Consider the following 27,105-nt stretch of genomic DNA (forward strand, 5'->3'; position numbering starts at 1 on the left):
TGACGGCACTGGTAGTCGGGAAGCGAAAAGCAGCGAAGAGGGTGAGATGATGGGACTTTGCGGATTGTAGGTCTGTACGATCAAATCGTTGAATGAACTTGAGCAATTTTGGGCATGTTTTGGCGCGCATCTTCTTCCGTAGGTCGTCGGTCTCCGGGCGCCCCTCCGTGTATGCCTTAGCCGAAGCTGCTGAAGATCCCTCGACGAAGGCCTCCGATGATGTCACGCGCCGGGGAAGCATCAGATCCATTTCACGTCATCCATGCCATTGGCTTTCGGACCAGGACAATTACTTTTCTCTTCGATTCATTGAAGTCCTCTTCTCTCCTCACATACGACAGACCACTCCTCAACCCCATCCTCGACTTACCTCAATTCACAACACTTCATCATGCCCCCCAAAGGCCTCGCAATCCTTCTCGGCGCCGGCCCAGCAACTGTTAGTCCCCCCCTCCTCATACACACCTACTACGATGCACTCTCAAGTACCTAGACTAACACCAACCACACAGGGTGCCGGCATAGCCAAAATCCTCGCGCACCCATCCCACGGCAACCTGGCCGTCGCCCTCCTCGCGCGCCGCCCAGAAGCACTCAACGACCTCGTCAAGAGCCTGCGCTCCCAAGTGCCCGGCGGCGTCTTCGAGTCCTTCGCCACCGACACCTCGCCCGACAAGCTGCGCTCCGCCTTTGCAGCCATCAAATCGCACGCCTCCTTCCGCGACCTCAAGCTCGACCTGTCCATCTTCTCCATCAAGAACTCCGCCAAGAAGCCGTTCATGGACGAGACGTTCGACGCCTTCATGGACCCGCTGGAAACGTACGTTGGCGGCGCGATGGTGTTTGCGCAGGAGTCGCTGAAGCGCTTCTTCGCCGATCATGGCGAGGCGTCGCTGGCGGACGGGGGCGGGAAGAAGGGCACGCTGATTTTCACGGGCACGCTGGGCGCGCTAAGGTGCAATGCCGAGTACGGGAGTTACGGCGCGAGTCGCGCGAGTGTGCGGCAGTTGGCGCAGGCGCTGTCGAGGGAGATGAGCGCGCGGGGTGTGCAGGTCGTGCACGCCGTGGCCAATGGGCGGATTGTGGATGAGGAGAGCGAGGAGGTGACCAAGGGGTCGCGCATCGCGGCCGAGGCGGTGGGCAAGACTTAGTGAGTTTCCTCTTCTTCCCTTTTGTGTTGACTTTGCTCTTAGCTGACGCGATGGGGATAGTCTGTGGTTGTCGCAGCAAGAGCCTACGCTGTGGACACACGAATTGGACCTCCGGCCGGCTCAGGAGAAATTTTAAGGGCCCTCCTCTCGCAGAATATACGGAAAATATGGGTCTCCATTCAGCGGCATCCAGTAACGAGATTTGGCTTCGTTGTGCCCTTCAAGAACAGCTGGCAACCTTGTTGGAAGTGTGTGCAGTGATTTGCGATCCCGGCCGAGGCGTGGCCGGTGAGACAGATGGCATATAATAAAAGTGCAACTCACTACAGATACCACCCTTCAATACCGAAATATAAAACATTAAAGTACCGGTGCAAGAAGTAGATCGCCAGACCCATCACCGCACAAGCCGAAATGAAGAACATTAAAGTATACAGCAGTAGACCGCCGGACCCGTCGCCCATGAAACCGAAACGAAGAACATTAAAGTACCGCTGCAAGAAGTAGACCGCCAAACCCGCCCCTAAGTCTCGATGGCCAGCTCGCGTGGTTGCTACAAAGGCGCAAGTTAGCGTTGGTCCACGGCGACACATCGTGAGCTGTTTGTCGAGGCACACGATGAGGATGGGCAGGCAGGACGACGCACCTCTTGACGCAATACCCACGCGTAGACGCTGCCTTCAACGCTCAACGCTTCGCACCATAGCCATTCCTGTATGGCTCACGGGTGTTCTTGCGGCCGAGATGCTGTGGTAGGTCACGATCAGAGCTCGTCTCCAACTCCATATCGACAGTATCGTATCCACTTACAATACAGTGCTCGCACGTAACGCCTTGGACCAAGCTCTTAGGAGTGTGTCATCCATGTTAGCAAGAGTGAAGCTAGACATTTGTGATTCGTGGACGGGACGCCATACCCAGTTGTGACGCCCTTCGAGATGGTTGTACGCGCAGGGGAACTTTTCGTAGGGTTGGTCTCGAGGGGGAAGCTGGTTGTTGCCGGCTGGCGGGTGGTTGGTTTGGTTGCTGGAGGAGCTCATGTTGGTGATGGGCACGAGAGAAGATTGTGGTGGATGGGGAATCGAATTGGGAGTGAACGGCGAGGGGATATAGTGGTGAGGAAGAATACGAGAAGAGACAAAAGAGAGGAGAGGGAGGAGAGAAAGAGGGAAGAGAAGGAGAAAGAAGAGACGAGGGTAGCGACTGTTTATCAGTGTCCTCGCCGAGCTCTTCAGTGATGGCAAAGCACGCAGAAGGCGATGCAAGTGCCTCCACTGCACTTGTCCTGTTGGTTTAGCCAGCTACGCCGCAATGACCAAGCACACCAAAGGGCAACAACGAAAGGTGCCTCGATCCCCAGCGTGCCACTATCACTGTGGCCAACATACGCCGCAGAGACGCGTCGGAGAGGCCGATTGCGCTAAGCTTCCACTCTCGCGTTGGGCTGGGTTCTTCACGATGGTCGCACAAGGCTCGGCGATACTAGCCGAAAGGAAGACCGCGCCAAAACGGCGCGAACCATGCAGTTCACATGACACGACGATCCATCCTGTCATAAACGGTGCAGGAGATGGGCGGGATGGCGTGTGGGATGCGTTGTCCACCAATGACAGACGAAGCTGCGCCGAGCGGGCAAGGGCCCCTGGGAGCTCAACGCAAGGCAATGCGGCGCACCTGCTTTAGGGCCGGTCGGAAGTTGCTAGGCGGAGCTAACAGGCCTGCTTCGAGCACAGCAGCCTATTCCGGCAAGGGCAGATGTTGGGAGGAGGAGGAGACGCACGAGCTCGGCCAGTGCCGCACTTCCTCCAACCAGGTCGTCGTCGGGCCCCGCTCCGTCGATCGCTCTTCTGCCGCTTTACGCGAGGCCGGTGCTCATTCCAGGAGGGCACGAGCTGCACGCGCGTGTCTCTAGATTGGGCCCGAGGCGGCGGAGATTGAGGCGGAGATTGAAGAGGTTGGTGTTGAGATGAGGCCACTATCCAGTCATACAACAGGGTGAGGCGTAGGAAGCAACGGCGCAGCTGGGAGAAGTCCGCGCTCGTGCCTGGCTGATCGCCCGTGCCGCAGCAGGGCGCAGATCGGACATTGACAGCCGTTCATCAACACAGCCGGACGTGCAGCATGGGGCGTAGATGTGATGGGGGAGAATGAAGGGGTAATATTGGCCGCACGGCACTGGTGCTGTGCCCGATGTTGGTTGTTGGTCCCGTTTAGGTTTTGCAGGCCAGTCCCGTTTCGTGGCAGGCAGAGGATTTGCATGACTTCTGCGTGCAGCTGCAGTCACCTGAACGTGCAGATGAGGATTTGCTGCCACCCGGTAGATCGTTCGCAACGACGGGGAGAGGCAGAGAGAGGATGGACAGATATTCAAGGGTGGAAGAGGGCTGTCGACGGAAATGGAGGGTGAATCGGAGACATTGGCAGAGGTGCAGGGCAGGGGAGGAGGGACAATCGTGGGCGAAGACTTACGCCGCCAGCGAAAGCCTGGAAGCTGTGCCTTGGGCTTGAGAGATGAGGCGCTTACAAGGTGACTTTTCCATCGGCACAAGACATTTTGTTGGCCTTCAAGAGATCAATGTGCGTGTTGATGCCATGTTGCGGCACAGCCGAAGACCAACAAGGCGTAGAGAGGCGAGGTGGTGAAGGGGTGACGCTGGCCAATCAATTTGGCGGCAGCGGCGGCTAAAGGGATCGGCGAGGGGTGGAGAAGGGGCGAGGGCAGTGTGGTAATATAATCCATCCACTCCGGGCTTGTTGGAAAGAGGTGCGGGCAAAGAGTCGAAGTGCCGACGAGTGGAGTGGGAGATGTCGGCCGACGTAGCCCAAGAGGACAAGCGTGGTGGAGACATCCATGGACGGAGCACGGCAGAACGGGTCCATGTGGGGGAGGCGTGGGCAAGACGTGGCCATGTCGCTCCAGCCCGCCGCCGTGTCTCATCGAGTCCAGGGCAGTGCCCATGATCAATCATCAGCATCATCCTCGCCATCTGCTGCTGCTGCGGGGGATCAATTGGAGCAGGCACATGTCCCTTGACTTGCCTCTGCCTTCGATGATGACGAGAGACGACGGATTGGGCATGCTCCCCGGCTGCGAAGCGTCTGCCTTTGCTGCGTCTGAGCCCGTGCCTGCGCACGCTAAGTGGCTGCTAAACGGTTTGGCGCACGCGGCGGCCTCTCCCGATGGCGCTAGGGGCGGCGTAGGGGATCCACCGGTCCACCGAGCGTTGCACTGATAGCGCCCGGTGGGGGTGTGGGTGTGGTACCGCGGCGGCACTGTCACTACCATACCCGTTCTTGTTCTCCCTCCGCACGCCGCCAACACCTCACTGCTGCCCTGCTCTCATCTGCCCCATCCACGCCCGCCCGCCCACCATGTCCCCCTCCTCCATCTCCTCTCCCATCTCCCTCGCCTTCCCCACACCCCTCTCGATCCCCCGCCCTCGCCGTCCCGCCGTGCAGCTGTGATCCCATTGATGCATCGCGGCAACCAAAGACCGCCATGGCTTCCGACCACCTTCCTCTGCACCCCTACGCCCCCAACCAGCCCAATGCTCCCCCATCCTCCTCCGCTGCCGTCAAACCTCGCCCGCGCAAGCGAAGACGCACTGCCGGAGGGGCGGGCGAGGACTGCTGGACCTGTAAACGCCGCGCCGTGCCCTGCGACCGCAAACGACCCTATTGCTCCCAATGCCTCGAGATCGGGAGGGAATGCTCGGGCTACAAGACGCAGTTGAGCTGGGGCGTCGGCGTGGCCAGCAGAGGCAAACTGCGCGGCCTCTCCTGCCCCGTCATCGACAAGAACGTCGACTCCAGCCCGGTCAGCCCAATGGACAGTGTGGCCGACGCGGGTGCAAGACATCATCGCACCGCCTCGACGACACGCATCAAGTTTGAAGACGACGTCAATCCTGCACCCACCTCCACCTCAGCTGCACTCCATCCCACCACGGCCGCCCTCTCTGCTTCTCCTTCACCTCGCCTCGCCGACAACCTTCCGGCCTCCTTTCCCTCCCAAATCCATCCTCATACCCCGTCGCCCGAGCCTCCGGCCAGCAACTACATGTTCGGAAATGCCCCGTTTCCCGCTTTCGAGCCTGTCGCCTCGCTTCCATCGCCCACGACCGGTGTCGCGCAGCTCAGTCTCCCAACCCTTGACCCTCCATATCCCCAGCACGACTTCTTTCCTTCCTCGACTTACATGGTCCCCACAAGTCTGTCGCTCTACGACCAACAACAACCCGCCCTTCCTGTCCTCGACTCTTCCGCCGCCCACCAAGCAGAGGTGCACCATTTCAACGGCAATGCCGCCCTTCTCCATTCCAACCCTCCCACCAGCCTCGCACTCACCTACACTTCGCTCGCCGCCCCCACCGCATCCTTCGATGATTCTGAGCAAGTGGAGGATGGCCAGGAATTAATGCTCTTCGACCCTCGCTTCGCCAACCCCTTCTTCTCCCTCCCACCTCGCCTCCAATCCCTCATGGAGTTCTACGACCGCCACGTCTGCCCACATCTCGTTGCCGTCGACGGGCATGACAACCCCTACCGCACCTACGTCCTCCAGCTCGCCCTCCACAACCAAGGCCTCCAAAATGCCGTGGCCGCGCTGGCGTGCAACAATCTGCGCATGCGGAGGAAAGAGCACCGACTCATGGGCTTCGTGCAGGATATCCCCGATGACTTGACATCCGTCAACGACACGACCGCGGAGGAGGCGATGCACAAGCAAATGTCCATCGAGCAGCTCAACATGCAACTCGCCGACCGCCGCTCGGCACGAGACGACTCCGTCCTCGCCACCTTGCTCATCCTCTGCCTCTATCACGTCTGCGACTCCGGCTTCAGCAAGTTCCGCACGCAGCTGGCCGGCGTGCAGAAGGTGCTGGCCTTCCGCGACCCCAAAACTCACACCGCCTTCACCCGCTGGGTCCACGTCTTCTTTGCCTGGTTCGATGTCATGACGAGCACCGTCAACGACCGCGAGACGGAGATTAAGGGCAATGCACCTGCAATGCTCACCGGCGTTTCCGGGCTCGGGGCCATGGAGCAGTTTTCGGGGTGTGATGGACGGTTGTTCATGTTGATTGCGAAACTCGGCCGGCTCAACCTTCTCGCGCAAGGGCGAAGTGTCAAACTTCCAGGCGGCAGACAGCAGCAGCAGCAGCAACACTCCCAACAACAAAGACCAAACGACTCCGCCCCGCAACTTCACCCAAAGAGAAAACGCGCCAACCCCGACTTCTCCAACCCCCGCACTCTCACCCTCGCCGACTACGCCAACATGGATGGAAACGGCTGGGGCACACCCATCGTCTCCGCCTCCGACACCTCCGATGACGATTCCGACGCCGACACCACCACCGGCAGCCACGATGAGCGCGCCGAATTTTGGTCCGAATGGCGCACCATCCGCAACGCGCTGGAATCGCTCCATCTCGAGCTGCAAACCGACCACCTCGCCAACGAACCCCCCGGCCCAGCTGGAGTCTCCCCCGCAGCCCCGTCCGAATACGCCGACCTCTTCCACATCAACCAAGCCTTCCGCCACGCCGCCCTCCTCTACACCGAACGCCTCGCCCACCCGCACCGCCCCTCCGCCCACCCATCCTTCCAAACCCTCGTCCAGGCCGCGCTGCAACAACACATCTCCGCCATCCCGCTCTCCAGCCGCGTCAACAAGTTCCTCCTCTGGCCCCTCTTCATCATCGGCACCGAGTGCGTGGACGCGCAGCAGCGGTTCATCATCCGCTGTCGCTGCGTCGAACTCTCGCGCGAATCCGGCTTCTACAACAACCTCTCCGCCCTGGACGTGCTGGAGAAGGTGTGGGCCGAGGCGGACGCGGAGGCCGGCGCGGGCTTTGGGATTGCGGGGGAGAGGCGCGCGCGCAGGAGGGACTCGAGGGGTGGGCAGCAGAGTGGGCGGGCGCATGGGGGGAAACTGGAGGGTGCAGCGGTGTGGAGACCGTATGGGCAGGCTTTCCGGTGGAGGAAGGCGATGGATCGGGTGGATGGGGAGTATATTGTAATCTAACGGTTCCTTCTTCTCTATTGTAATGTATCAACTTGTCGGGAAGAGTGGGAGCGGTGGGAGGGGGACGGAGAGAACATAACGGCCGTATATGCGGAATGAACACTTCGGTCGCGAGAATGCCGAGAAATACTTAGCCATCTCTGATCTTTTCGTGCGTGATACACTCGCGAGTCTCACTCGGTCATAATCCTCCCTCATTCCGAGCGACAGTAGACACATTTACGTTCTAGACAGGAGAGGAGCGAAAGAGAGAGAGAGAGGAAAGAGTCGAGCAAGGTGTGGGGATGCAAGGACAGCCGGTCCGATTAGCATTAGACGCTCGCATCGAAGCTACGAGTACAGCACACTGGATGACTCCTCCCTTCCCATTTCCATTTTCATTTCCGATTCACACGTCCCCACATTTCATTCCATCGCCTTGATAAACCATGCCGTGGGGTATTCCTTTCCTATCCTTGTGATCATCACACCAACGCCCGAAAACCATGCATGCACGCCAAGCCCAGCTTCTCAAGAACGAAGAGGGCAAGGCAGGAAGAAGTGCAAGGCGGAACATCAGACGAAGTCGAGGTGCGCGGCCGTCATAATCGACAGCAGCAGCATGGCCGCGATGCCGAGCGTGCCGCCCGTGCCGACGGTGGAGGCTTTGCCCGCGCCGTTCTTGGGAGGAGCGTTGGTCGACGTGGCGCTGGTGGTGGGCGTCGAGGTGGTGGAGGTCGAGTGCGCTCCGACGGTCTCGCCTGATTTGGTGGTCGTGTGGGTGGTCGTGGTGCTGGGCTTGACTTCCGTGGTGGTCTGCGTCGTGGGGGAGGCGGCAGAGTGGGCGGAGGAGACGTGGCTCTCGAAGGAGGAGGAGACGGAGCTCAGGTAGCTGCTGAGAGCGCTGCTGTGGAGGGTGACGGGGATGGGGACCGTGATGGCCGAGCTGGAGACGGTGATGGTCGTCGAAGCGGGGGTCTCGGTCTTGGTGACGGGAGTGGTGGTCGTGGTGACGGGAGAGACGGCGGTCGTGGTCTCTTTCGTGGTGGTGGTCAGGGTGGGAACTGTGGTTTGCGAGGTGGATGGTGAGCTGCGTGCACTTATCGTCAAGCCGTAGCTTGAGAAGAGTGCAGGGGCGAAGGTGTAAGTGGTGGTGGTGGGTTCGGCGGCGGACAGGATGGATAGTGCATTGCTGGTGGGTATGGATGTGGATGACGGTGATGTTGTGGAGGGTGGTGAGGGTGATGTTACGGGTAATGAGGTGGATGGGGTTGGGGTAGATAATGATGTGACGGTAGGCAGGGAGGAAAGAGGAGCGATAGTAGTGATGAAGGAGTGGGTGCTTTGCAGCGAGCTCAGGGCAGAGGACAGGATAGTGAGGGCATTGATGGTGCTGGTGCTTGAGGGGATTGACGGGGAAGCACTTGAGCACTCACCGAAGCCACAGCTAGGCGCAGTCACCGTCACTGTCACTATCTCTGTCGTCAGTACCGGGATGATCAAGCTGCCCGCAGGAGTCGTGTATGCAACGACGGTAATCTCTGCGGAGGAGGATGGTTAGCGTGCCTGTCATGAAGGAATGAAGGAGGGAGATAATGCTCCGAGGAGACTCACCACTGGTTGTCACCGATGCAGCGGCGAGCGTCAACAGGCTGACGAAGCCCACGGCGACGGCGGAAGAACGCATGGCGACTGTGATGTCGGAAGCGAGATTGTTAGCGAGCGGTTCGGAGAATTGAAAAGAGTGGTACGAAGGGAGCGGTGGTGGTGATAAAGGGTGGTAGTGGTGGTTGGTAGACAGATGGCTGGGAGTGAGGGGCGGGTTGTTTTTGAGTAGGGAAGAGAAGAGAAAGTTGAGGAGGCAGAAATTTTGTGATGATGACGCACGGTTCAGTCAGGTCTCATCTGCATGCTCACTGTGCAAACGCGACACTCGAGCTGCAGGTTGCACAACGCATATGCTCGCGGCGGGTGTTTGTACACGCAATACCAGGCCTGGGAGGCTGCATCTTGTTCAACCTACGGGTTGATGCGTCCCAGCAGCCGAAAAGTGAGTCGGGAGAGATGGAAACGGCCATGGCCTGGATATCCAGGTCTTTTCACCCATTGTGCTCGAGTGCATTACCGTGTGGACGCTGTTTGTCCGTCGATGCCGCCCGCATTGCACGAGATGAGGTTGAGGTTTACAGCGGAGTGGCGGGTTGTGAGTGGCTGGCTGTTCCCGCCTCGCCGCGCTAGTAAAGTCTAAATTTGCCCGTCCGACTCACCTCACCACGCCACCGGCCACCGAACAACGGTTGCTATTTCCAGGATGCTTCCGAGGGGGTTTTCATGAATATTCCGACTAGTCTGCCTACTTAGTACTGTACACGCTGCAACATCCCGGACGATATGTCGCTGACGGCGATCCTTGCACAGGGCCGTGCGCATCTGGTGGCCACCAAGCACTGTCAAAGTGCCACGCCCGTACCCCGTTCAGCCTGATCTGGTGGGTCTTGCGGCTCTGTATCTGTAATAAGGTACACATCAGTACGTGGGTGAAACGCGCGAAAGGCATTGGGAGCAGAGGGGGTAGTGGAAGGTATCAGACAGCAGTTGGACAAAACAAGATTGTTCCTCATGATTTTTCAGAACAGGTCTGTGTATCATTGTTGTATTCATCAGGGAAGGGTTGGGGTAAGAAGGATTGGGCTTACCAGGCGCTGTGTACGTAGCATTGCTCTCTTGATCAGGTCGAACAGCTTCTCATGGAAGCAGCCGGACAAGCTGCAAATGCGCGGGCGCTGCTTTCAAGTGGCCTTCTCTCGCTTGAAAAAGGTGTCGAGCTTCTTTTGGCCCTTGTCGTTGGCCAAGCTGCCAATTCCTCCCGGTTGGCGTTTCAGCCCGACGAGATGTTGCTTGCTGTCGATGGCTAGGATCGTGGTACTGTAGCCCGATAATTCCCGCGAGTCCTTCTTCCTCGGGCTTGCAGGCTCGGATGGCTTAGGCGGAGCGAGCGAGACATCGGCACCTTCGGATTGAACAGGAGGCGGAACGGGTGTGGAAAGTGTTGTTGCACTGGCCGATTCGTCACCATCGTAAGAGCCGTCTGATATGGGCTTCGCTTCGGGGCGTGACTCGGCCTCTCTCCGAATGGACAACTCCAAGTAGCCGGTGTTGGACCAGCCGCCGAGATGCTCCAGCACAATGTTCCCGCGGGCCGCCACGATCTCGGGCGCGATCTTCAGACTCCTTCTTGGTAGCCGAAGCAGCAAGCGCCTCCACAAGTGCGAGCACAGCATGCCGTGAGCAACAATGGCCACGATGTATTCCTCATGTCGATCCTCGTCGAACAAAGGCAGGAAATGTTCGTCCAGGAACCTGTCACTGCGCTTGGCCATCGACTGCACGCTCTCCACACTACCACCACTCTCCTCCACCCCATCCTTTCCCGTCTTCTGCCACTCCGATCGTGTCGAATACGGCCGACCCTCATATGCGCCATAGTCTCGCTCAATCAGCTCTTGCACTTTGACAATATCCACTCCGTCGACCGGCTCCGCGAGCTGTGTCTGAGCATCCTTGACCGCTCCAGCGGTGCGGAAGGCGCGGGAAAGAGGAGAGGCAAAGATGTGGGTGAATTTCACATCATTCTCGGCGAAGTAGGAGCCTAGCCGCTTCGCTTGTTCGAAGCCGTGGTTGGTGAGGGCAGAGTCGCGAGAGCCGGCGTAGACTCCAGCGACATTGTCCACCGTTTCGCCATGGCGAATGAGGTAGAGCTTCATGGACGAAGGCGTGGGGTAGGGGAGAATTCGACGTGACAAGATGGCGTTGATGAAGATAAATTGCGGGAAGCGGAATATTGTTTCGCCGAGAGTAGTCTACAACACCTCCATCACCACCCAATCTCTTCCTCCAAGGCGATGGAGATGATGCGAGAGGCAACATGCCATGACCGCTTTGCTTGGTCGATCGCAATCATAATAGTTGTCAGTCGCAGCAAACCTCCTAGCCACTATCTACAGTCACCACCGTCACCAACGAGCATCCACCTTCACTGATCAGATCGCTTCATCCGTCTCATATATCCCGTCCGGACCGCTGCAATCCGCATGATCCAGCCTCGCGCCTTTCCGTCTGATATCCCAATCTTCACATGTCAATCTCATTCCACTCTTTGCATCGTATGCTCCATTCATCCTACTCGCTCTTCTCTTCGCACTCTTCTTCTCTCACTAAGTCCAACTTCTCATACATTCACTCATCCATTCTCATGCTTGAAGTCTCTGTCCGAGCCATAACAAAAAGCAAGGCCTGCTCTTGAATCGTGAATACCTACTTCTTCAGGTCGAGATACCCTATCGGTCATACCATGCCCTTCGTGCCAATGGACAAGCTCGGCAATACACTCCAATGCAAGCCACTCGCCCGTGGTCCAACGAGGGACATCCATCTCAATGGCACCACTTCATCTATTCCACACGATGATGATGACAGCCATACCATTGATATGGACGACGAGTGCAGCGACTTGGTGCCTCGCGCCTCTCCGGATTCTCTACCTGGCGAATTGCGAGAAGACTCACTAATATTCGACGATGATCCCGAGTACGACAACGATCCTACACATGATGGTGTCTCGCCCGAAGAAGCCCAGAAGTATCTACTGCGACCCCAGACACGCCAAGTTGCCGGAGGCTTCACCACCACTTGGATCGATCAAGATCAAACCGGAGATTACGATCCGAGTGAAGAGCAGCGCCAAGAACGACTACGACGGCAGCGTGCAAGACTGCGGGGAAAGGATTGTGCATCCTCGATTAGACGCTGTCTTGAAGACACGGAAGGGAACGGCGAGACCGGGCCGAAGGAGAATCTCCGATGGTTGATCACGTGCCGCTTTTCAAGTGAGGCTGGGAGGGCAAAATTTGCACATGCGGTCGCCAATCTCCTGGTCGTACGTCCAGCCGGTGACGAAACCCTCACTGGCCGCGATCTCCGGAAGCGAAAGCGAGTCTTGGATTTCGCGTACAACGATGCAGGGGATTACAAGAAGGTCTGTGCGGAGCTGAATCTCCCATCTGATCCAACCGGCCATCCCTTCGCGAGAGGCTGCTTGGGATGCCTCACCCTCGGACATGAATGCTCCCTCCTGCACGACGAGGCCACGTGGCCATGCGAAGAGTGCTGGAGGGAAAGGCACGATTGCATCCTCGTCACTCCTCCAGTTCGCAAACGCGCATGTGAAAGGTGTAAGGGCAAGCGGTCGGCGTGCTCGTATAGCTACACTCTCAATCATGGCGATGCATGCCAGCAGTGTGACAATGCCGGGTATTGCTGTGTGGCGGGTCCAGCGAAGGATGCCATCAGGACTCGTCTCCGGTATCCGGAAGAAGAAGGTGCGAAACCAGTACCGGTGAAGAAGGCGGCAGTGAAAGTGAGAAATTACCTGCCTTGCGTGGAGTGTACTGAGTCTGGCCGCCGGTGCAATTTTCAAGACGCAGGAAACATCGGTCAGGCTTGCGAGGGCTGTAAAGAAAACGGAGAGCCTTGCACGATTGAGAGCTTGGCTCCGCAGCAGCGCAACCAGGCGCGAGCTTCCGACACTTCAAATGAGGCACAAGCTCCTGGAGTTCCTGACGTAAAAGAGGGCTCAGCATGCGCCGACAAAACTCCGTCTCCCCAACAGGAAGCAAGAAGCGAGTCGACAAGCGAAATCTTCAAGTACAACCAAGAAGCCCGGAAGACCATTGAGACGAGATTCTGCCACCCCATCGCCTTCAACCACCAAGACAACGCTGCAGGTACGCAGCCCTGCCACTTCTGCACCGAGCCATCATACGCGATTCTCGGCCTGGAAAGACGGCGAGTCACGGTCGTCGAAGAGGAGAATGGAAGCGGGATGCAAGAAATCAGCGGAGGACACAAGAGCGATGGAGTAGAGAACACACGAATGTGCCCATGCTGCACGCTGAGAAGACTCTCCATCATCATGTGCTCGGAGCACGAGTTCAGACGTCTCAGCGGCGGAGCATCATCGCGTGCTGCAGGGGACAAGAGCACTGCGTGGATGGAACTGCTCTCGGGTCAGGTGCAGACGGACAGGCAGTGGTGCAGTGTCTGTCCCTCGCCGGCGGCGTATTCTTGTTGCAGGGAGGGCGAGAGCGGCCAACAAGGCTGCGGGCTGAAGCTCTGCGGGCGTTGCAGGGTGGCGCTCGCTTGCTCTTTCGACGGAGATTTGCAGAAGATGTTGGGTGGCTTAAAGGATGAGTCTACCGAAGAGAGAATGCTGGGCCTCCGGGCCGATTGGGATTTGCTCAAGCAAGACGGCTTACTCATGCGGTTTTTACTTACTGCTGTCTAAAAAGTAGGAGGAGGTAGCCGGCAAAGGGCCGTAAAGATAAGTATAAAGACAGGCACAAGGCCAACAAACAAATCAAAAAGCAACCGCAACACCGTGTCGTTTGCTCATCAGGCCAAGAGCTTCCATCCCAAACTCCAGTCCTTGGCTATGTCAAACAGTCCCTGACGTCCGGGCCGCCTACGTCTTGTTGATCAATCAAGCGCCGTTCTTCGAAGTCTCCAGATAATCCTGACCCGCATGCTCGTACTCGGTGGCGAGGTAGCGATCGATGCGCTTTGCAAGCCACTGCGTCATCTTCGACAACTCCTCCCTCAGCCGACTAACAGATGGGGCATCCATGTTGGTGTGAGCGATGAGATCCGGCATTGAGACTGAGGGAAAGATGGTCAGTGTTCTCAGCCCGCCAGCGCATAAAGTCAGAAAGAGAAAGGAAGGCACTTACCAAAGAGCCGCAACAGATGCTCACACCCATACACATCGCACAACGTCTTGCCCGCATGCTCACCATGCCCTGCCTCAATCTGCTTATGCACTTCATAGAACTGCTGCCTCTCAAAGCGGTACAGCAAAATGCGGCCAAGAGACTTGTTGAAGTACTCTCGCACCCCCGCAATGACTTCTTCCAGGATGTCGGCGTCGGCCGAGCCAGGTCTCCGGGCGCTGGCCTCCGCTTCGTAGTATTCGTTGAGGAATTGAGTGATGGGCGTAGGCGAAGGTACGGCGGCGAGCTTCTGCTCTTTGGTCACCTTCTCCCAGTCGTCCACGAGGATGGACTTCAGGCCGTCCGGGATGAAGAGGCGGACGGCGGGGCGGCGGACAAAGTCGTCTTCCTGCGGTGGGAATGCATGCTTAGCAACATCATCACGAAATAAGAGAACGCGAGAGCTCACCTTGTCGATTCCCTCAATCTCCCTCCCCCGCTTCTGCCCCCGTGAAGCCTGCGGAGCCGCAGAGCTGCGATCTTCGCTCCACCGCGCCGACGAGCCCGTCATGTCGGAGCCAAAAGGCCGCTTCTTGGTGGAGGTAGAGGTAGACGGCTTGCTGGATACAGCTCGGCGCTGCGCATCCATGTCCTTTTTCAGGTTCGCCGCGAGCTCCTTATTCTCTTCCGTGAGTTTGCGAAGTCGTTCTTGCGGAACCCAGTCATCCCATCTGGAGAACGAATGTTAGCATCCACTCGCTGAAGGGTGTGTATACAGGCATTGCAAGATACTCGGGGTAGAAGGGATGCTGGCGAACCACCCTGAATCCACTGTGGGATAATGGGGAGGGTAGGAAAGTGAAGCAAAAAGAGCAGCAACTCACGTATTCTTCCAGCCCTTGTAATGCACGCGATACAAACTGCCGTCCTTCTTGTCGTTGGGATCCTTGAATTTGTGCTCGAGCACCTTGGCTTCGTAGAGCAGTTCGTGATGGAAACACAGCACCTTCTCATCTTTGGAGTACGCCTGGGAGGAAGACGAGGAGGGCGCCATATTCTTTCTTGAGTATTTCGATCAGTTTGCACGGGAAGAGATTCCAAGATGCGGCCGCGGGGATTGATTTGACTTTTTCGTGCGCCTGAATTGCCGTGGTGTGGTGGGTGGCGGATATTGTTTGGTGCTTGAGACACGGGACGCGTTCACTTCGCCAAATCCTCACGTGAAGTCGGACGCTCGAGCCACCTGCGACAGCTGGAGTGGGAAATGTCGGGGAGAGGTTGGATACACGCAGATACACGCAATGGAAGAGGGTGAGGAACAGTGCTTTCACTCAAACGACAAATTGGAATACATTTGCATTATGACACTGCACTAGAACCGAGGATGTCACGTCTCACGAAGAAGTGGCGAGTACCTTGGGCGGAGACTTCCTACACAAGCAGCAACAAGCACGAATTCGTCATCACATCACTCAGCGAGTCGCTCCGTAGCATTAAACCCGAGGGGCGGGTGTTACTGTGTTCACGGCCGTGGAGACATCACACATCACTCACCTGACCTATGGTAGACTCGGCAAGAGCGTTACTCACCCGGACGCATCCCTCTCGAGTCCACAGCCGTCTAGCGGAATTGCATGGATGTCAATGTCATTTCAAGCTCGTACGTGTGATGCGTACTAACCTTTCCAATCATTCGTCTGACCCTTGGAGGTGGACATCAAAGTCGCTATTGAATGACCTCGGCAGCAACTCCAGAGAGACAAGACCTCACTGCAGTCGCACCCCCGCCTGCTTCTGCTTCTTACCCTCTCGGCCCTGCACATTCATCATACCCCCCTCCTCCGACCTCACATTCAACACGCCCTTGCCCAGCTCCTTCTTCTCATCCTCAATCTTCTTCAATCGCTTCTCCGTCTTCTGCTTCCCGCTGCCCTTGCCATGGAACATATGACTCATGTGCTTGAAGGCCTCTTTGGCACTCATGGCCCGACCGAACTCGTCGTTGTACCGGAGCTCCACGGTGGGCTTGTAGTTCTTCTTGAACTCTTCGTCCAGCAGCTGGTTGAGGTAGCGCTCGCGTGCTTCGTTCTGCTGCATGGCGTAATGCTCGCGGTCGCGCGTCGACATTTTGTCCCACGTGCCTTTGCGCCGCTCGTCCTCACGCTGCAAGCGTGCTTTACGGTCGAAGTCGTCGATGAGGTGTTGCTTGGTCGCGAGGAACTCGGCCCGTTGGCGCTCTTGTTTCGACAGGGTGTCATCGAAGGTGTTGGACAGAACGCCTCGTTTGCGTAATAGGGCCACTGATGCCCCAATCCCTTGGCCAGACATCATGTCTTCATCCTCCAGACCCGTGGCCGTTACTTCTTCGGCAGGAGTGGCATTTTCGCGCCTACGATCTCGAGCATCCTCGAATTCCGCGTAAGAGGAGGTCGCCATTGTAGTATCGCCGTCTTCGTCTTCATCCAAATCTCCAGGAGAGTCGGCGGTGGCGGGCTGCGGCGTTCTGCTTCGTCGTGCGTCTGGCGCAGCCTCTGGTTTCTTGAGATTCGCCACAAACTCTGTGGTCTCATCTATTGTCATGCCGCCGTCTTCGGGCTCTTCTTCGTCTACCGGCATCTCTTCTCGCATTTGTCGCGCAAGCTCGGCTGCATCCAGCTTCTTGCGCTTCTTCAGCGCACTTCGTCGCTGTTCCGCCAGTCTTGCTTGCAGGTCATCATCGTCTTCGAAATCGAATGCGCGCTTCTTGTTGTTGCTCATTGCACCAGGCTGCTGGGCGCCATCGACATCCATATGGTCGGCCTCCTGCGTCCCAGCTGTTGCAGGCTCAACAGGAGGAATGATATCGTCATCGTCATCCGTCTTTTGTCGCGTCTTTTTCTCCTTCTTTTTCTTTGGCTTCTTGACTTTGATGGTGCTTGGATCGACGTAGTCCGACACAGGCGCGTCGTCTTTGAACATGTCCAGACTGATCTTGACGCCCTTGCTCTTGACCTGACCATCATTGTCGAGTGTTCTCCGCAACGCTTCAACCGTGTTGCCTGTGCCATCGAGAGTGAAGCGCTTCTGCTGCTTGCCTTCGATTTCTTCGTCATACTTTGACAGTAGACCTTGAGGTTCATTCTGCTCGGTAGGGTCGTAGTCAGGCCGTTTCTTCTTGACCCGGAGCCTCTCTTCCAGCTTCTCCTTCGCTCTCAGGTCGGCGTTCTCCAGTTCGTCGTCCCCGCTGTCCTCTCCAATCTCGGCATCTTTGAGGGTCAAGATCTGCTCGCCCGTGGCATCGTCAAACTCTTGCATTTCATGCCCCACCTTCACGCCCGCCAGGTCTTTGCTGGTGTATTCCGCCTGTTGCTCGCGCGCGGCCAGCTCTTCCGCCATCTTCCTCGCCTTGTCGATCTTCTTCTGCCTCTTCTTCTGCTGCAGAAGCCATGACCTCGTATCCAGCTCCCCAGCGTCCTCATCGGCATCGCCCAGACCCTTGCCTTCGAGCTTTGTGAAGCGCTGTGCGGCATCTCGCGCCTTCTTGGCGGCATCCTTGCGTCTTTGCCGGTCGAGCTTCTCCTGTCTCTCATTCTCGAGCTTCTGCCAGTTGTCATCAGCAGCAGCCTGCCGTTTGTCGAGCGTGCTGAAATCATCGCTCTCCGAACCGGCGGAATCAGACTCATCGTTGGTTTTGAACTGCGGTCCGGCTCCCGGAACTGGCAACGGAGCCATCCCAAGGGAGACACGGACCTTGTTCATCTGCTCGATTGCTGCGGCGTCCATCTTGGCGGTGAGGAGATTGACACCCACAAGATTGAAGGGAATGTAAGGCAGTTGAAGATGCCCGAAGTGTCACGGCAGACGTGAGGAAAGAGAGCAAGCGCGCGCGGGCCCCTTCCCCATCGAGTCTAGCGTCAACGAGGCTTGGCATCAAAGTTTCCTCTCATTTCCAGCGCAAGCCCTGCTCCTCTCCTCCTCTTCTTCCACCAAAGATCTGTGTCCAGCACTCCCGACGTGTCTCCGGATACTGTTCGGTCGACGTGCTGCGACGAATTCGACGATGCATGGAACCTTTCGTTGTCCTCGACAAACCCAAGTGGAGCAAGTCCGGTCGACAGATCTCAGAGCAAATGTGATGGACCCGCCTTGTAGTTCTTCGCGAACTCGGCGGGCGCTGTCCGGGCGCTATATTCCTACTCGTTCCCGAGTCCGTCGGACGGTGAGGGTTGGGAAAAACCATAGCTTGCCTACATTCCAGATGCCGCGATGGAGAGGTTAAGGGAGGATGTGCTTTACGACGTTTCTATGTGCCATCGATATCTGCATGACGGGAGGCCACAGGCATGCTGATGGAGAATCCGTCAATTCCATAGCGTCTGTTCTTCGCCGCTCGTGATGCCTGCTTTTAGCTCTGCGATGCACTGGGCGTCGTTCCATTGGTGTGTCAACCCATCAAGGAATATGGCCAAGCGGGTGAAGTATGCCCTTACGCCACCTCCATATCTTTGGGTCTTGAGTTCCAAGTCAACAAGACTGACTCAGCATGGATGCCGCGCCATCCTCATCGGTTACCAAAAATGCAACGTGCTTCTGTAATGAAGAATAGTGACAAGATAACTCGATTTCTGGACGCCACATGTCTCTACGTGAGCAGAACGGGCTAGACGTCCAGCCGGAAGCTGAAAGGAAAAACGCCTCTCTCGTATTTAGCTGACTCACGACTCATGTTACTCACGAACAGTGTTGCTCACAGAGGGGACAATCACAACATATACATCCCCCTGGAGACAGAACAAAGGCGTGTGCGAAAACATATCGTAATCGATCACACATCGGAGCACGCTCGCGAAAGTTTTACGAGGGAGAAAAGCATCCTGAGAACAGCAACAACAATGGCGTCGGCCGCGCAAGAATCCACCTCGACGCCCAGGACCTCAAGCGGCAATGATGAGCAGGAGGTGATACTCGTGCTCGCCAATGGCATAGGAGTCCGACGATACCAGCAACGCGACGTGGCATCCATCGCACGGCACGGCAACAACAAAAAGGTGTGGGCCAACCTGCGCAATCGCATGCCCTCGCCGTACACGGAGAGTGATGCAAAATGGTGGATCGACCACAATGCGAACCCCGCCAACCACACCGCGTCGGGACCCTGGACGCCGGAGACGGGCTCACAGGGCCCCAAGCTGCCTGCCAACTACGCCATCACCGTCAACGACGAGGCGGTGGGCAGTATCGGGCTAGAGTTCAACGACCCGACGGACGTGTCGGCACGCTGCGCGGAGATTGGATACTGGCTGGGGGAAGAGCACTGGGGCAAGGGCGTGATGAGTGCCGTCGTGCCGGCGTTTGTTGCGTGGGCGTGGAGCACCTTCGGCATCCTCATCCGGCTAGACGGCGAGTGTTACGAGCATAATGCGTACAGCAGACGCTTGTTGGAAAAGGCTGGCTTCGAAGTGGAGGGGATGCGCAGGTGGGCGATTATCAAGGAGGGTAGGGTCGGTAACAAGCTGGTGCTGGGAGCTCTTCGACCTGGGGTGCATGATCCGTAAGCGGCTAGCTACCTGGCTGCCGGCGATCTGAGAGATGCATTTAGGTTGTGATTGATGCGTCGTCGATGCGTGGTTGATGCACGGTACCACGGCTCGGTGGACGACCTTCGGGTACTGCATGTCTCTCGCCTGCCCAAAATACAACTCTCGAGCCATCCCAGTGTACACCTCATGATCATAGACTTCCAACCCAAGAACCGGTATCCTCGCACTTCCGGGCGATCAGATGCCCACCCGTCGATCTGGAGAGCAGAAGCCTAGTCCATGCAGCTTCCAGCTAGCCACGGGTCAACCCTTGTAAGCTCCAGGGCGGGTGAATCAACTGCCAAGAATCGTGCGTGGATTGTGTCTCAACCACGATGACGTCGGGGACAGCGCTACGAGAAAGGCTGTCCCGTTACTCGGAGGTTTGAGCAGCCGGCGGTGACGGAGGACAAGCTTGACAGTCAGTACGTACCACTCACCCACCCCACTTCTTTTTTGACATGATGAATCGATGTGCATACGTCAACACTACCCATGTTTTTCCGCCGCACTCGTCACCATCACACTTGCACGGCCAATGCCAAGCACATCTAGCCGCCGACATGTGAAAAAGCACGCGCCCCAATACGAGGCCGTGCCAAGCCGATCGGAACTGCCTCTTTCGGACAATTCGGACCCCACGCCTTGCGCTTGGACGGGGCAGATACCACAGCCAACCCCGCTTCTCCTCAACGCATCGAACAAGACACCATTCCGCACATTCCGTGTGTCAAACAGATCCTCCACAGAAGCGAGCGCGAATTCTGGCCAAAATTCAAAAAGATGCGAACGCCAAGCCAATACGTAGACTTGGGAGCTCTCGCCACCGAGCTTGCGTCAGCTCCAAGAATAGCCTTCCGAGCTCGGGGCGGGGCCTATGGTGCATACACCCACGCACCTCCATTCACTGTAGGTGTGTAGGTACGCCCGGCGAGCTACAACCTGAAACACGCCCTCGCTTACGTGGATGTGGGTGCGTGGGCTGGCTTGCGGTGGGTAAATCCCAGGTGCACGCAGAATGGGCTGACGGGGGGACGGGCTGGGTCTGTGGAATGCAAGCAGGGAAAAAACAATTGGGTAGGGGTGTGGGCACGTTGAGGCCGCGGGAAAGCAGGGCGGCAAAGTCTGATGGCTTGACATCGTCGATTTGGAGGCGATGGTGATCGTGTAGCTGTAGTCAAAGTGCTCAGCGAGATGAGTGCTCAGCGAGATGATGATTGAAGGAAGGCACAATGTTTTCAACGATGAATATGATAACAAGGCTGCTGCTACGTATTACTACATCCAACTATGCAACGCCAACAAAAGCCAAGAAGGAGCAAGCAAGAACAAGATCACCAAGGCATGTGTTCCTGACAGAGTAAAAAACAACAACACCTTTCCTGGGCTATGCAACGCTTCCTTCCTTGCCTCTGCTGCCGCTGCGAAAGGATGCAATATCCAAAAGCAAGCTCGCAGCCGATTCACATCGCCGCTTCGGCCTTGTCATCCACCACCGCCACCATTATGCTTCCTCCTGCATCCTCGAAGCCATGTCCCCATCCCCCATGTTCCCGTGTCTTCACATTCTAATCTGATGACAACAGTACACGTTTCAAAAGCAGGTTATTAGGTTTGATCTTCCATCCATGCATGTGAATGCCGTGTCCAGAGTCGAAGTGGGACAGTAGTTGCTGGTTGCTGCTGCTGCTGCTGCCGTCGCGGCCGTGGATATCCATAAAAGATAACGAAGCATTGATAAAAACACAAGAGCCAAGTTCGCATGTCGCGTAGAGAGTGAGATCATATACACATAGAATTCATTTTGCTGAGAGCATGGCCAAGATGTGCCCGCCGAAGGATCGTGAGTGGGTTGAAAGCGTGCCCAGGTTGATGTGGTAAGGAGTGAGGTGATGCAGGGTGAACAATGAGGAATCCCTTAGAGCACGGCGACGGCGAGAATGCCGGCGGCAAGACCGAACATCTCCTTGTTGAAGCCGAGGTTGGCCGCGGCGCCGGTGGCGATGGGCGCGCCGGTGTAGCTGGACGAGGCAATGGCGAGAGTGCCGGTGGCCGGGGCGGTAGGGCACTGGGGCTGGCCGTCGACGTATTCGGTGCAAGCGGCCACGGTGGGGGTGGCAGTGGCGCACTGGGGCTGGCCGTCGGAGTACTCAGAGCAGACAGCGGGGGCGGAGGGAGTGGCAGTGGCGCACTGGGGCTGGCCGTCGGAGTACTCAGAGCAGACAGCGGGGGCGGCAGTCACGGCGGAGCATTGGGGCTGGCCGTCCTTGTACTCAGTGCATGCGGGGGCAGCAGTGGTGGCGGAGCATTGGGGCTGGCCATCCTTGTACTCAGAGCAGACAGCGGGGGCGGCGGTCACAGCAGAGCATTGGGGCTGGCCGTCCTTGTACTCGGTGCAAGCGGGGGCAGCGGTGACAGCAGAGCATTGGGGCTGGCCGTCCTTGTACTCAGTGCACATGGGAGGCGGGGGCGCGGCGGTCGTGGGAGTGCATTGCGGCTGGCCGTCCTTGTACTCGGTGCAGGGAGCAGCGGCGGTGGTGGGGCCGCTGGCCGGGGGAGCGGTGGTGGCAGAGCCGCCGTAGGGGATGGCCTGCAGGGTAACCTCCTTGCACTGCCCGCCCTGGGATTCGTAGTAAATGTTGGAGAAGCTGCCGCTCAAGCACGACCACCAAATGGCATCGTCGCCGAGAGCCAAAGAGCCGTTGGAGCAGATGGTGAAGCCCGCGGTGTAGATGGCACCGGCCTGCGGCGGGTCGTCGAACTGGAATTGCATGTTGGAGGCAAGGTAGCCAGTGCGGCCCACGCTGTCCTTCAGGATACCGTTGGAGAGCATGATGGTGAGCGGGGTGTCCCTCTGCAGATTCGTTAGCACACATTCTTTCGGATCGTCGCGATAGACCTGCTCGTGCCGGCGTGAGTACGTACGGCTTCGAGAGACCTCTTGGAGCCCCCGGCGAGGAGGGTGTCCTGGATCTGGAACATGCCAGGGTAGTTGCTTGAGCAGCTAGCGGGGGCAGCAGCAGTGGGGGAGATGGCCGAGGAGACACCACCGGCGGCAGCGGTCGCCACAAGGGCGGAGGCGATAATGGCGGAACGCATTTTGATCAGCGAGCTGGGAGGGTATTAATTTGGGTGGAGGGGGTCGACGGTGAGGGTGATATATGCAGCGAAGGTAAGAGCGAGTGTGAAAGCGAGACGCTTGGAGCGAGAGTAAGTCTACGGCTGAAAGGCAGATAGACTTGGGGGAGAGAGGTCGCGAAGGGGGATTTGTAGCGCGAGGGGATTATGTGTGGTTGTTGTGGAAGGGAGCGCAGCAGAGGAATGCGGATGGTATTTAAGAGGCCTGCAATCTGCGGGCCCCGGCGTGGACGAGGGAGAGGGGTTGAGGGCGCTGGGACCGCCTCGATGGGCGAGCACAGGCCATTCCGAGGCGGTGCTAGGCGATATGCTGATGAGGTACATCCGAGAGGCAATCGTGGGCGAGTGCTGACGTTCTAGCGTGGGCCGGTTGGGGCGAAAGGGCGAGAGCAAGGCGGTGGAGAGCGGTAGGCATCGCAGCACATGCATGCATCATGGGACAGGGCACGGGCGGTTGGAGGAAAGCGAGATGGCCGCTAATGCACCTAGCCGTACCCTGAGGGCCAAGCTTCGGAAGAGGTTTGGATGAAACGGGCCAATGACGCGGCGAAGTGGATGCAGCTTTCGCCTACGTAGGTACATGCACCGACGGTAATCGAAGCAGCGGGCGCCGGATGCGGATTGCCATGACACAAGCATACTGCAAAAGCGGCGAGTGGCAAACGCAAAGGGCACTAATCGTGGTGATCTTTTGCGAGTTTGTCTGGGTGGACGCCAAAAGTAGGCCCGAGTTGCTGCTGACGTTGACCGTTCGGATGGACGGCAAAGAAGCATGATGGCACGGCATGATGAGTGGCGGTGGTGAAGGTAGGCCGCAGACGCAGACTGCGGACACCAGAACACAGAACACAGCAGCATCCCACGAGTCCGACCTGTCAGATGCTTAGCGAGCTGGCCCTTCATCAAACAGCAAACTCCCTTCCTCCCGGAGCTCTCTGGACAGAGTGGCGAGCAGTCAGTGCGTGGTGTCATCCATGATGAGCGCATGAAGTGCCGTCCGGTGGCCGGTCTCACACAGCTTTTCACTAGTCTGGAAGTTTAAAACCTTATGTCTTCCCGCCGCGATCGAGTTCCGTCATGGCCATCTACGGTAGTGTCCAACGGTGATGCGTGGCGCGGGGTGGGAGAGGGTGGTGACTGCCATATCTCACGCATCCTTTGTAAACCCAGATCATCCTGTCGCGCTGGCTGACAGGGTAGATCTATCGCAGCGGGAAGGAAGTGGGTGGCAGGAGTGGGCATGCAACATGCAAGGCCTCCGACTCCGCTCAAGCCGACGGGGAAAAAGGGCAATACCACGTTGGGGGTGAGTCTGAAAAAGAGGCGGGTGTGGGGTTAGCGCCAAAGCACGAGGCAAGCCCGTTCTTGCCAGTTTCCTACCCGTTTTACCCGCTAGCCTTGTCTTTTTTTAACCAGAACCATCAGCGGCATTACCGCGTTGGGTGCAAAGGGTTGGGCGGGGTTGACGAGACTAAGACCATCACCATCCGTGCGCGATTTCTCCCCCGGCATGCACCGCAATGCGATTCCGCGCGCACCGAGTGTGATGTGCACTCCCTTGCATCGTGCCATGCCATAATCTATTGTCTTCCCGCCCCCAATCTCGCATCTGTCGCAAAAGGGCCGCCCTTGTGCATTGAACCGAACAATGGTGAGGAAAAAGCAAGCGGCCCCCCTGCAGCAGCCCGGCCGGTGCAGCGTTCTGGAACGACGCCGCAAGCCGCCCCTCTACTGTGCATTGCCCGCCGCTCTCTCCCGCACCTTTTCCATGATTCCTCGCACCACCGATGGTTTCAGAATCCGTACGAATCATGCTTATTATTTCCCTCTATTCCAATCATGCTTCGACCAAACTTCCCAGCTTCCTACCCTGTCCTGTGCCGAGTAGGTTTGGAGCCGCACGCGTGAACGACAGTTAGTCCTGAACGCGCTATGCGGACTGCGGATAACGCGCCAACCACCACGGCCGCGCGAACCTTAAAAAACATGCTTCTCAGATCTACCTTTCCCCGCACATCAAATCGCCAGATTGCTGCGAAGAATGACGATGACTGTGCAGAATGACGGCGCGGTGATGATGCTGCTTTCCACCTCGCCCACCGAGATCTGCGTCCTCGCCTGCCGGCCGACCTCACCTCATTGCTCCCTGCACGGGTTTGCGCGGAATAGCGAGGGAGAGGGAGGCTAACACCTGCACGCTATCACGCTTCCTGCGCTCGCTGTACAGCCGAGCTTGGGTACCACTCTGGACGTGCATGTGCGACGAGAATAGATCTTGGACGTGCCAGACAGCTCTGCGACATATAAAGGAGATTCGATTTGTATGCAAGGCATTTCGTTTAGAGCGATTGATCGATTGCGACATTACTACTACCGCATGTTAGGTAGACCATGATAGATCAAGACGAGAGGCTGCCGGCGGGGCCTGTCCCAGCCTCCCATGCGAACGCTTTCCTTTCCGCTCCAGCCCGAGGATATCTCCATCCTAACCCTTAATTTGCCCAAAACCCCCAAGCGCCGTGCCTATTGTCCTTGGTGCAGAACAGAGCGAAAGATCCAGATGGCTTGAACGCAGCACAACGCTTGCAAACGCGACGATTGAAAGAGAAGACGACAGAACCAAAGCAGCAAGCCGGCTATTGCCCAAAGGCTCCAGCCTGCATGGGCATGGAAAGAATGCCATCCTTGCCCATGGCACCCATGACTTTGACGTTGCCATGCGTGTCGACGATGGGGTAGCGCGCGCGGCGCTCCAGGTCGTCGAGGTCCATGTGGCTGCGGATGTACTTGTTGCGCGAGTCGTCGTCGACTTGGTAGTCCCAGCTGGTCCACTGGCCCTTCTTGAGGGCGGAGAAGCAGAAGCGGCGCTGGCGCTGGCGTAGCACCACATCCTCGGTAATGGCCTTCATGTCCCATTTGGCCGTGGCTTCGGCGACGAAGGCTTCGTGCACCTTCTTCATTTCGGGATCGTCGCTCTTCGTCAGGTCGACGAGTTCGTCGGGGTCTTGCTCGAGGTTGTAGAGAAGATCGGGGTCGGCGGGGCAGGTGATGTATTTCCAGGGTCCGCGGCGGATCATCATCATGGGCGCCACCGTGCCCTCGCCCATGTACTCGGCGAAGACGTTGTCGTGGCCCTTGAAACCGAGCAAGTGCGGCATGATGGAGACACCGTCCATGGGGAAGCCCGGGATCAGGCTGCTGCCGACGATGTCGACGAGGGTGGGCAGGATGTCGCAAGTGCTCACGCTCTCCTTGACGTGGCGCGCCTTCCACTGCTTGGGGTAGCTGAAGAGCATGGGCACGCGCACCGACGACTCGTAGTAGGACATCTTGTACCACAGGCCACGCTCGCCGAGCATGTCGCCGTGGTCGCCCGAGAAGATGACGATGGTGTTGTCGGCCAGGCCGCAGCGCTTCAGGGTGTCGAGGAGCTGGCCGATGTTGTCGTCGACGTAGCTGACGGCGCCGTAGTATGCGCGCTTGGCCCGCTTGATTTGCTCGTCGGTGAAGTCGTAGTCCTCGAGATCGACGACGTGCTGGAGACGCTTGCTGTGGGGGTCCAACTGGTCCTTGGGGATCTGCACTTTCGGCATGTCGATGTCGACACCCTCGTACATGTCCCAGTACTTGTGCTCGATGGTGTAGGGGTCGTGGGGGTGGGTGAGCGAGACGGTCAGACAGAAGGGTCGGGCACCCGCGGGCTTGCGCACGTAATCGTAGAGGTATTGCTTGGCCTTGTACATGACTTCCTCGTCGTAGTCGAGCTGGTTGCTGCGCACACAGGGGCCGGCTTGGAGGATGGAGGAGCTGTTGTGGTACCACTCCAGACGCGTCTCGGGCTCGTCCCAGTTGACGGACCAGCCCAGGTCGCCGGGGTAGATGTCGGCGGTCAGGCGAGACTCGTAGCCGTGGAGCTGGTCGCCGATGAAGTGCATCTTGCCACCGAGTACGCACTCGTAGCCCTCGTTGCGGAGGTAGTGTGCGTAGGTGGGGGTCTGCTCGGAAATGGGGGACGCGTTGTCGTACGCGCCGATCTTGGCGGGGAGTTGGCCAGAGATCATGGTCATGCGGCTGGGGGCGCACAGCGGGGAGTTGCAGTAGGCGGAGTCGAAGACGACGGACTGCTCGGCCAGCTTGTCGAGGTGGGGCGTCTTGATCTGGGAGTCCTTGTTGTAGATTTTGAGCTGGGGCGCGGCGAGCTGGTCGGCCATGATGTAGAGGATGTTGGGCTTGCTGGGGAAGAGGGGAGTGCTGAAGCCATTCTGGCCCGCGAAGCCCACCGGCGGCGACACGGGGGGAGTGTCGGGCAGCTGCTTCCTCAGCCGATCAAGAGTGTCCATGACGGGGGATTAGTGGGAGGCTGGTCTTGGTCTCGTCTTCTCGCACACCCAGAGACAGGATGTGTGATGGGAATGAGGCAGAGACAGGGTGGAGCAGCGGGTTGGAAATGGAGTGCGGAGAAGGGAAACGTGGGAGGCGGGGGT

General features: G+C 57.9%; 13 protein-coding genes across 13 annotated transcripts; 5 read left to right on the forward strand and 8 right to left on the reverse strand.

Annotated features, from left to right (window-relative positions):
• The first annotated feature begins 114 nt into the window (after window positions 1-114).
• Window positions 115-1,511, forward strand: BDY17DRAFT_304934 (uncharacterized protein). Its single transcript, XM_033734790.1, has 2 exons — window positions 115-1,169; window positions 1,239-1,511. Exon 1 carries the CDS (start codon window positions 474-476, stop codon window positions 1,149-1,151), a length of 678 nt encoding a protein of 225 aa, XP_033585645.1. The 5' UTR covers window positions 115-473; the 3' UTR covers window positions 1,152-1,169; window positions 1,239-1,511.
• A 3,211-nt stretch (window positions 1,512-4,722) lies between these two features.
• On the forward strand, window positions 4,723-7,182 carry BDY17DRAFT_234256 (fungal-specific transcription factor domain-containing protein; the record flags this gene model as incomplete). The annotated part of the gene is made up of 1 exon (XM_033730265.1): window positions 4,723-7,182. A coding segment is annotated over one exon (2,460 nt), but the record flags the coding sequence as incomplete, so codon positions are not given.
• A 324-nt stretch (window positions 7,183-7,506) lies between these two features.
• Window positions 7,507-9,065, reverse strand: BDY17DRAFT_304943 (uncharacterized protein). Its single transcript, XM_033734791.1, has 2 exons — window positions 8,776-9,065; window positions 7,507-8,702 (listed from the first exon to the last, which is right to left on the reverse strand). The coding sequence occupies exons 1-2, from the start codon at window positions 8,846-8,848 to the stop codon at window positions 7,738-7,740; spliced, it is 1,038 nt and encodes a 345-aa protein (XP_033585647.1). The 5' UTR covers window positions 8,849-9,065; the 3' UTR covers window positions 7,507-7,737.
• Window positions 9,066-9,950: 885 nt separating this feature from the next.
• Window positions 9,951-10,925, reverse strand: BDY17DRAFT_313662 (histidine phosphatase superfamily; the record flags this gene model as incomplete). The annotated part of the gene is made up of 1 exon (XM_033735741.1): window positions 9,951-10,925. One exon carries the CDS (start codon window positions 10,923-10,925, stop codon window positions 9,951-9,953), a length of 975 nt encoding a protein of 324 aa, XP_033585648.1.
• Window positions 10,926-11,317: 392 nt separating this feature from the next.
• Window positions 11,318-13,712, forward strand: BDY17DRAFT_48819 (uncharacterized protein). Its single transcript, XM_033738440.1, has one exon. The coding sequence runs from the start codon at window positions 11,513-11,515 to the stop codon at window positions 13,502-13,504; it is 1,992 nt and encodes a 663-aa protein (XP_033585649.1). The 5' UTR covers window positions 11,318-11,512; the 3' UTR covers window positions 13,505-13,712.
• Window positions 13,700-14,979, reverse strand: BDY17DRAFT_313663 (MRG-domain-containing protein; the record flags this gene model as incomplete). The annotated part of the gene is made up of 4 exons (XM_033735742.1): window positions 13,700-13,875; window positions 13,947-14,334; window positions 14,395-14,656; window positions 14,810-14,979. 4 exons carry the CDS (start codon window positions 14,977-14,979, stop codon window positions 13,700-13,702), a joined length of 996 nt encoding a protein of 331 aa, XP_033585650.1.
• A 258-nt stretch (window positions 14,980-15,237) lies between these two features.
• On the reverse strand, window positions 15,238-17,729 carry BDY17DRAFT_304951 (SART-1 protein). Its single transcript, XM_033734792.1, has 2 exons — window positions 15,607-17,729; window positions 15,238-15,546 (listed from the first exon to the last, which is right to left on the reverse strand). Exon 1 carries the CDS (start codon window positions 17,685-17,687, stop codon window positions 15,693-15,695), a length of 1,995 nt encoding a protein of 664 aa, XP_033585651.1. The 5' UTR covers window positions 17,688-17,729; the 3' UTR covers window positions 15,238-15,546; window positions 15,607-15,692.
• A 1,067-nt stretch (window positions 17,730-18,796) lies between these two features.
• BDY17DRAFT_313665 (acyl-CoA N-acyltransferase) lies at window positions 18,797-19,459 on the forward strand (the record flags this gene model as incomplete). Its single annotated transcript, XM_033735743.1, has 1 exon — window positions 18,797-19,459. One exon carries the CDS (start codon window positions 18,797-18,799, stop codon window positions 19,457-19,459), a length of 663 nt encoding a protein of 220 aa, XP_033585652.1.
• A 427-nt stretch (window positions 19,460-19,886) lies between these two features.
• On the forward strand, window positions 19,887-20,730 carry BDY17DRAFT_304954 (uncharacterized protein). The gene has a single exon (XM_033734793.1). It carries the CDS (start codon window positions 19,956-19,958, stop codon window positions 20,289-20,291), a length of 336 nt encoding a protein of 111 aa, XP_033585653.1. The 5' UTR covers window positions 19,887-19,955; the 3' UTR covers window positions 20,292-20,730.
• Window positions 20,731-21,401: 671 nt separating this feature from the next.
• On the reverse strand, window positions 21,402-22,582 carry BDY17DRAFT_313666 (uncharacterized protein; the record flags this gene model as incomplete). Its single annotated transcript, XM_033735744.1, has 2 exons — window positions 21,402-22,337; window positions 22,409-22,582. The coding sequence occupies 2 exons, from the start codon at window positions 22,580-22,582 to the stop codon at window positions 21,402-21,404; spliced, it is 1,110 nt and encodes a 369-aa protein (XP_033585654.1).
• Window positions 22,583-22,655: 73 nt separating this feature from the next.
• BDY17DRAFT_48957 (uncharacterized protein) lies at window positions 22,656-23,138 on the reverse strand. Its single transcript, XM_033738442.1, has one exon. The coding sequence runs from the start codon at window positions 23,048-23,050 to the stop codon at window positions 22,700-22,702; it is 351 nt and encodes a 116-aa protein (XP_033585655.1). The 5' UTR covers window positions 23,051-23,138; the 3' UTR covers window positions 22,656-22,699.
• BDY17DRAFT_48856 (uncharacterized protein) lies at window positions 23,018-23,672 on the reverse strand. Its single transcript, XM_033738441.1, has one exon. It carries the CDS (start codon window positions 23,606-23,608, stop codon window positions 23,054-23,056), a length of 555 nt encoding a protein of 184 aa, XP_033585656.1. The 5' UTR covers window positions 23,609-23,672; the 3' UTR covers window positions 23,018-23,053.
• A 1,585-nt stretch (window positions 23,673-25,257) lies between these two features.
• On the reverse strand, window positions 25,258-26,961 carry BDY17DRAFT_327883 (alkaline-phosphatase-like protein; the record flags this gene model as incomplete). The annotated part of the gene is made up of 1 exon (XM_033737752.1): window positions 25,258-26,961. One exon carries the CDS (start codon window positions 26,959-26,961, stop codon window positions 25,258-25,260), a length of 1,704 nt encoding a protein of 567 aa, XP_033585657.1.
• Between the last annotated feature and the right edge of the window lie 144 nt (window positions 26,962-27,105).

This window comes from Neohortaea acidophila (genome assembly GCF_010093505.1).
Source record: "Neohortaea acidophila strain CBS 113389 unplaced genomic scaffold BDY17scaffold_12, whole genome shotgun sequence".
Lineage (NCBI taxonomy): Eukaryota > Fungi > Ascomycota > Dothideomycetes > Mycosphaerellales > Teratosphaeriaceae > Neohortaea > Neohortaea acidophila.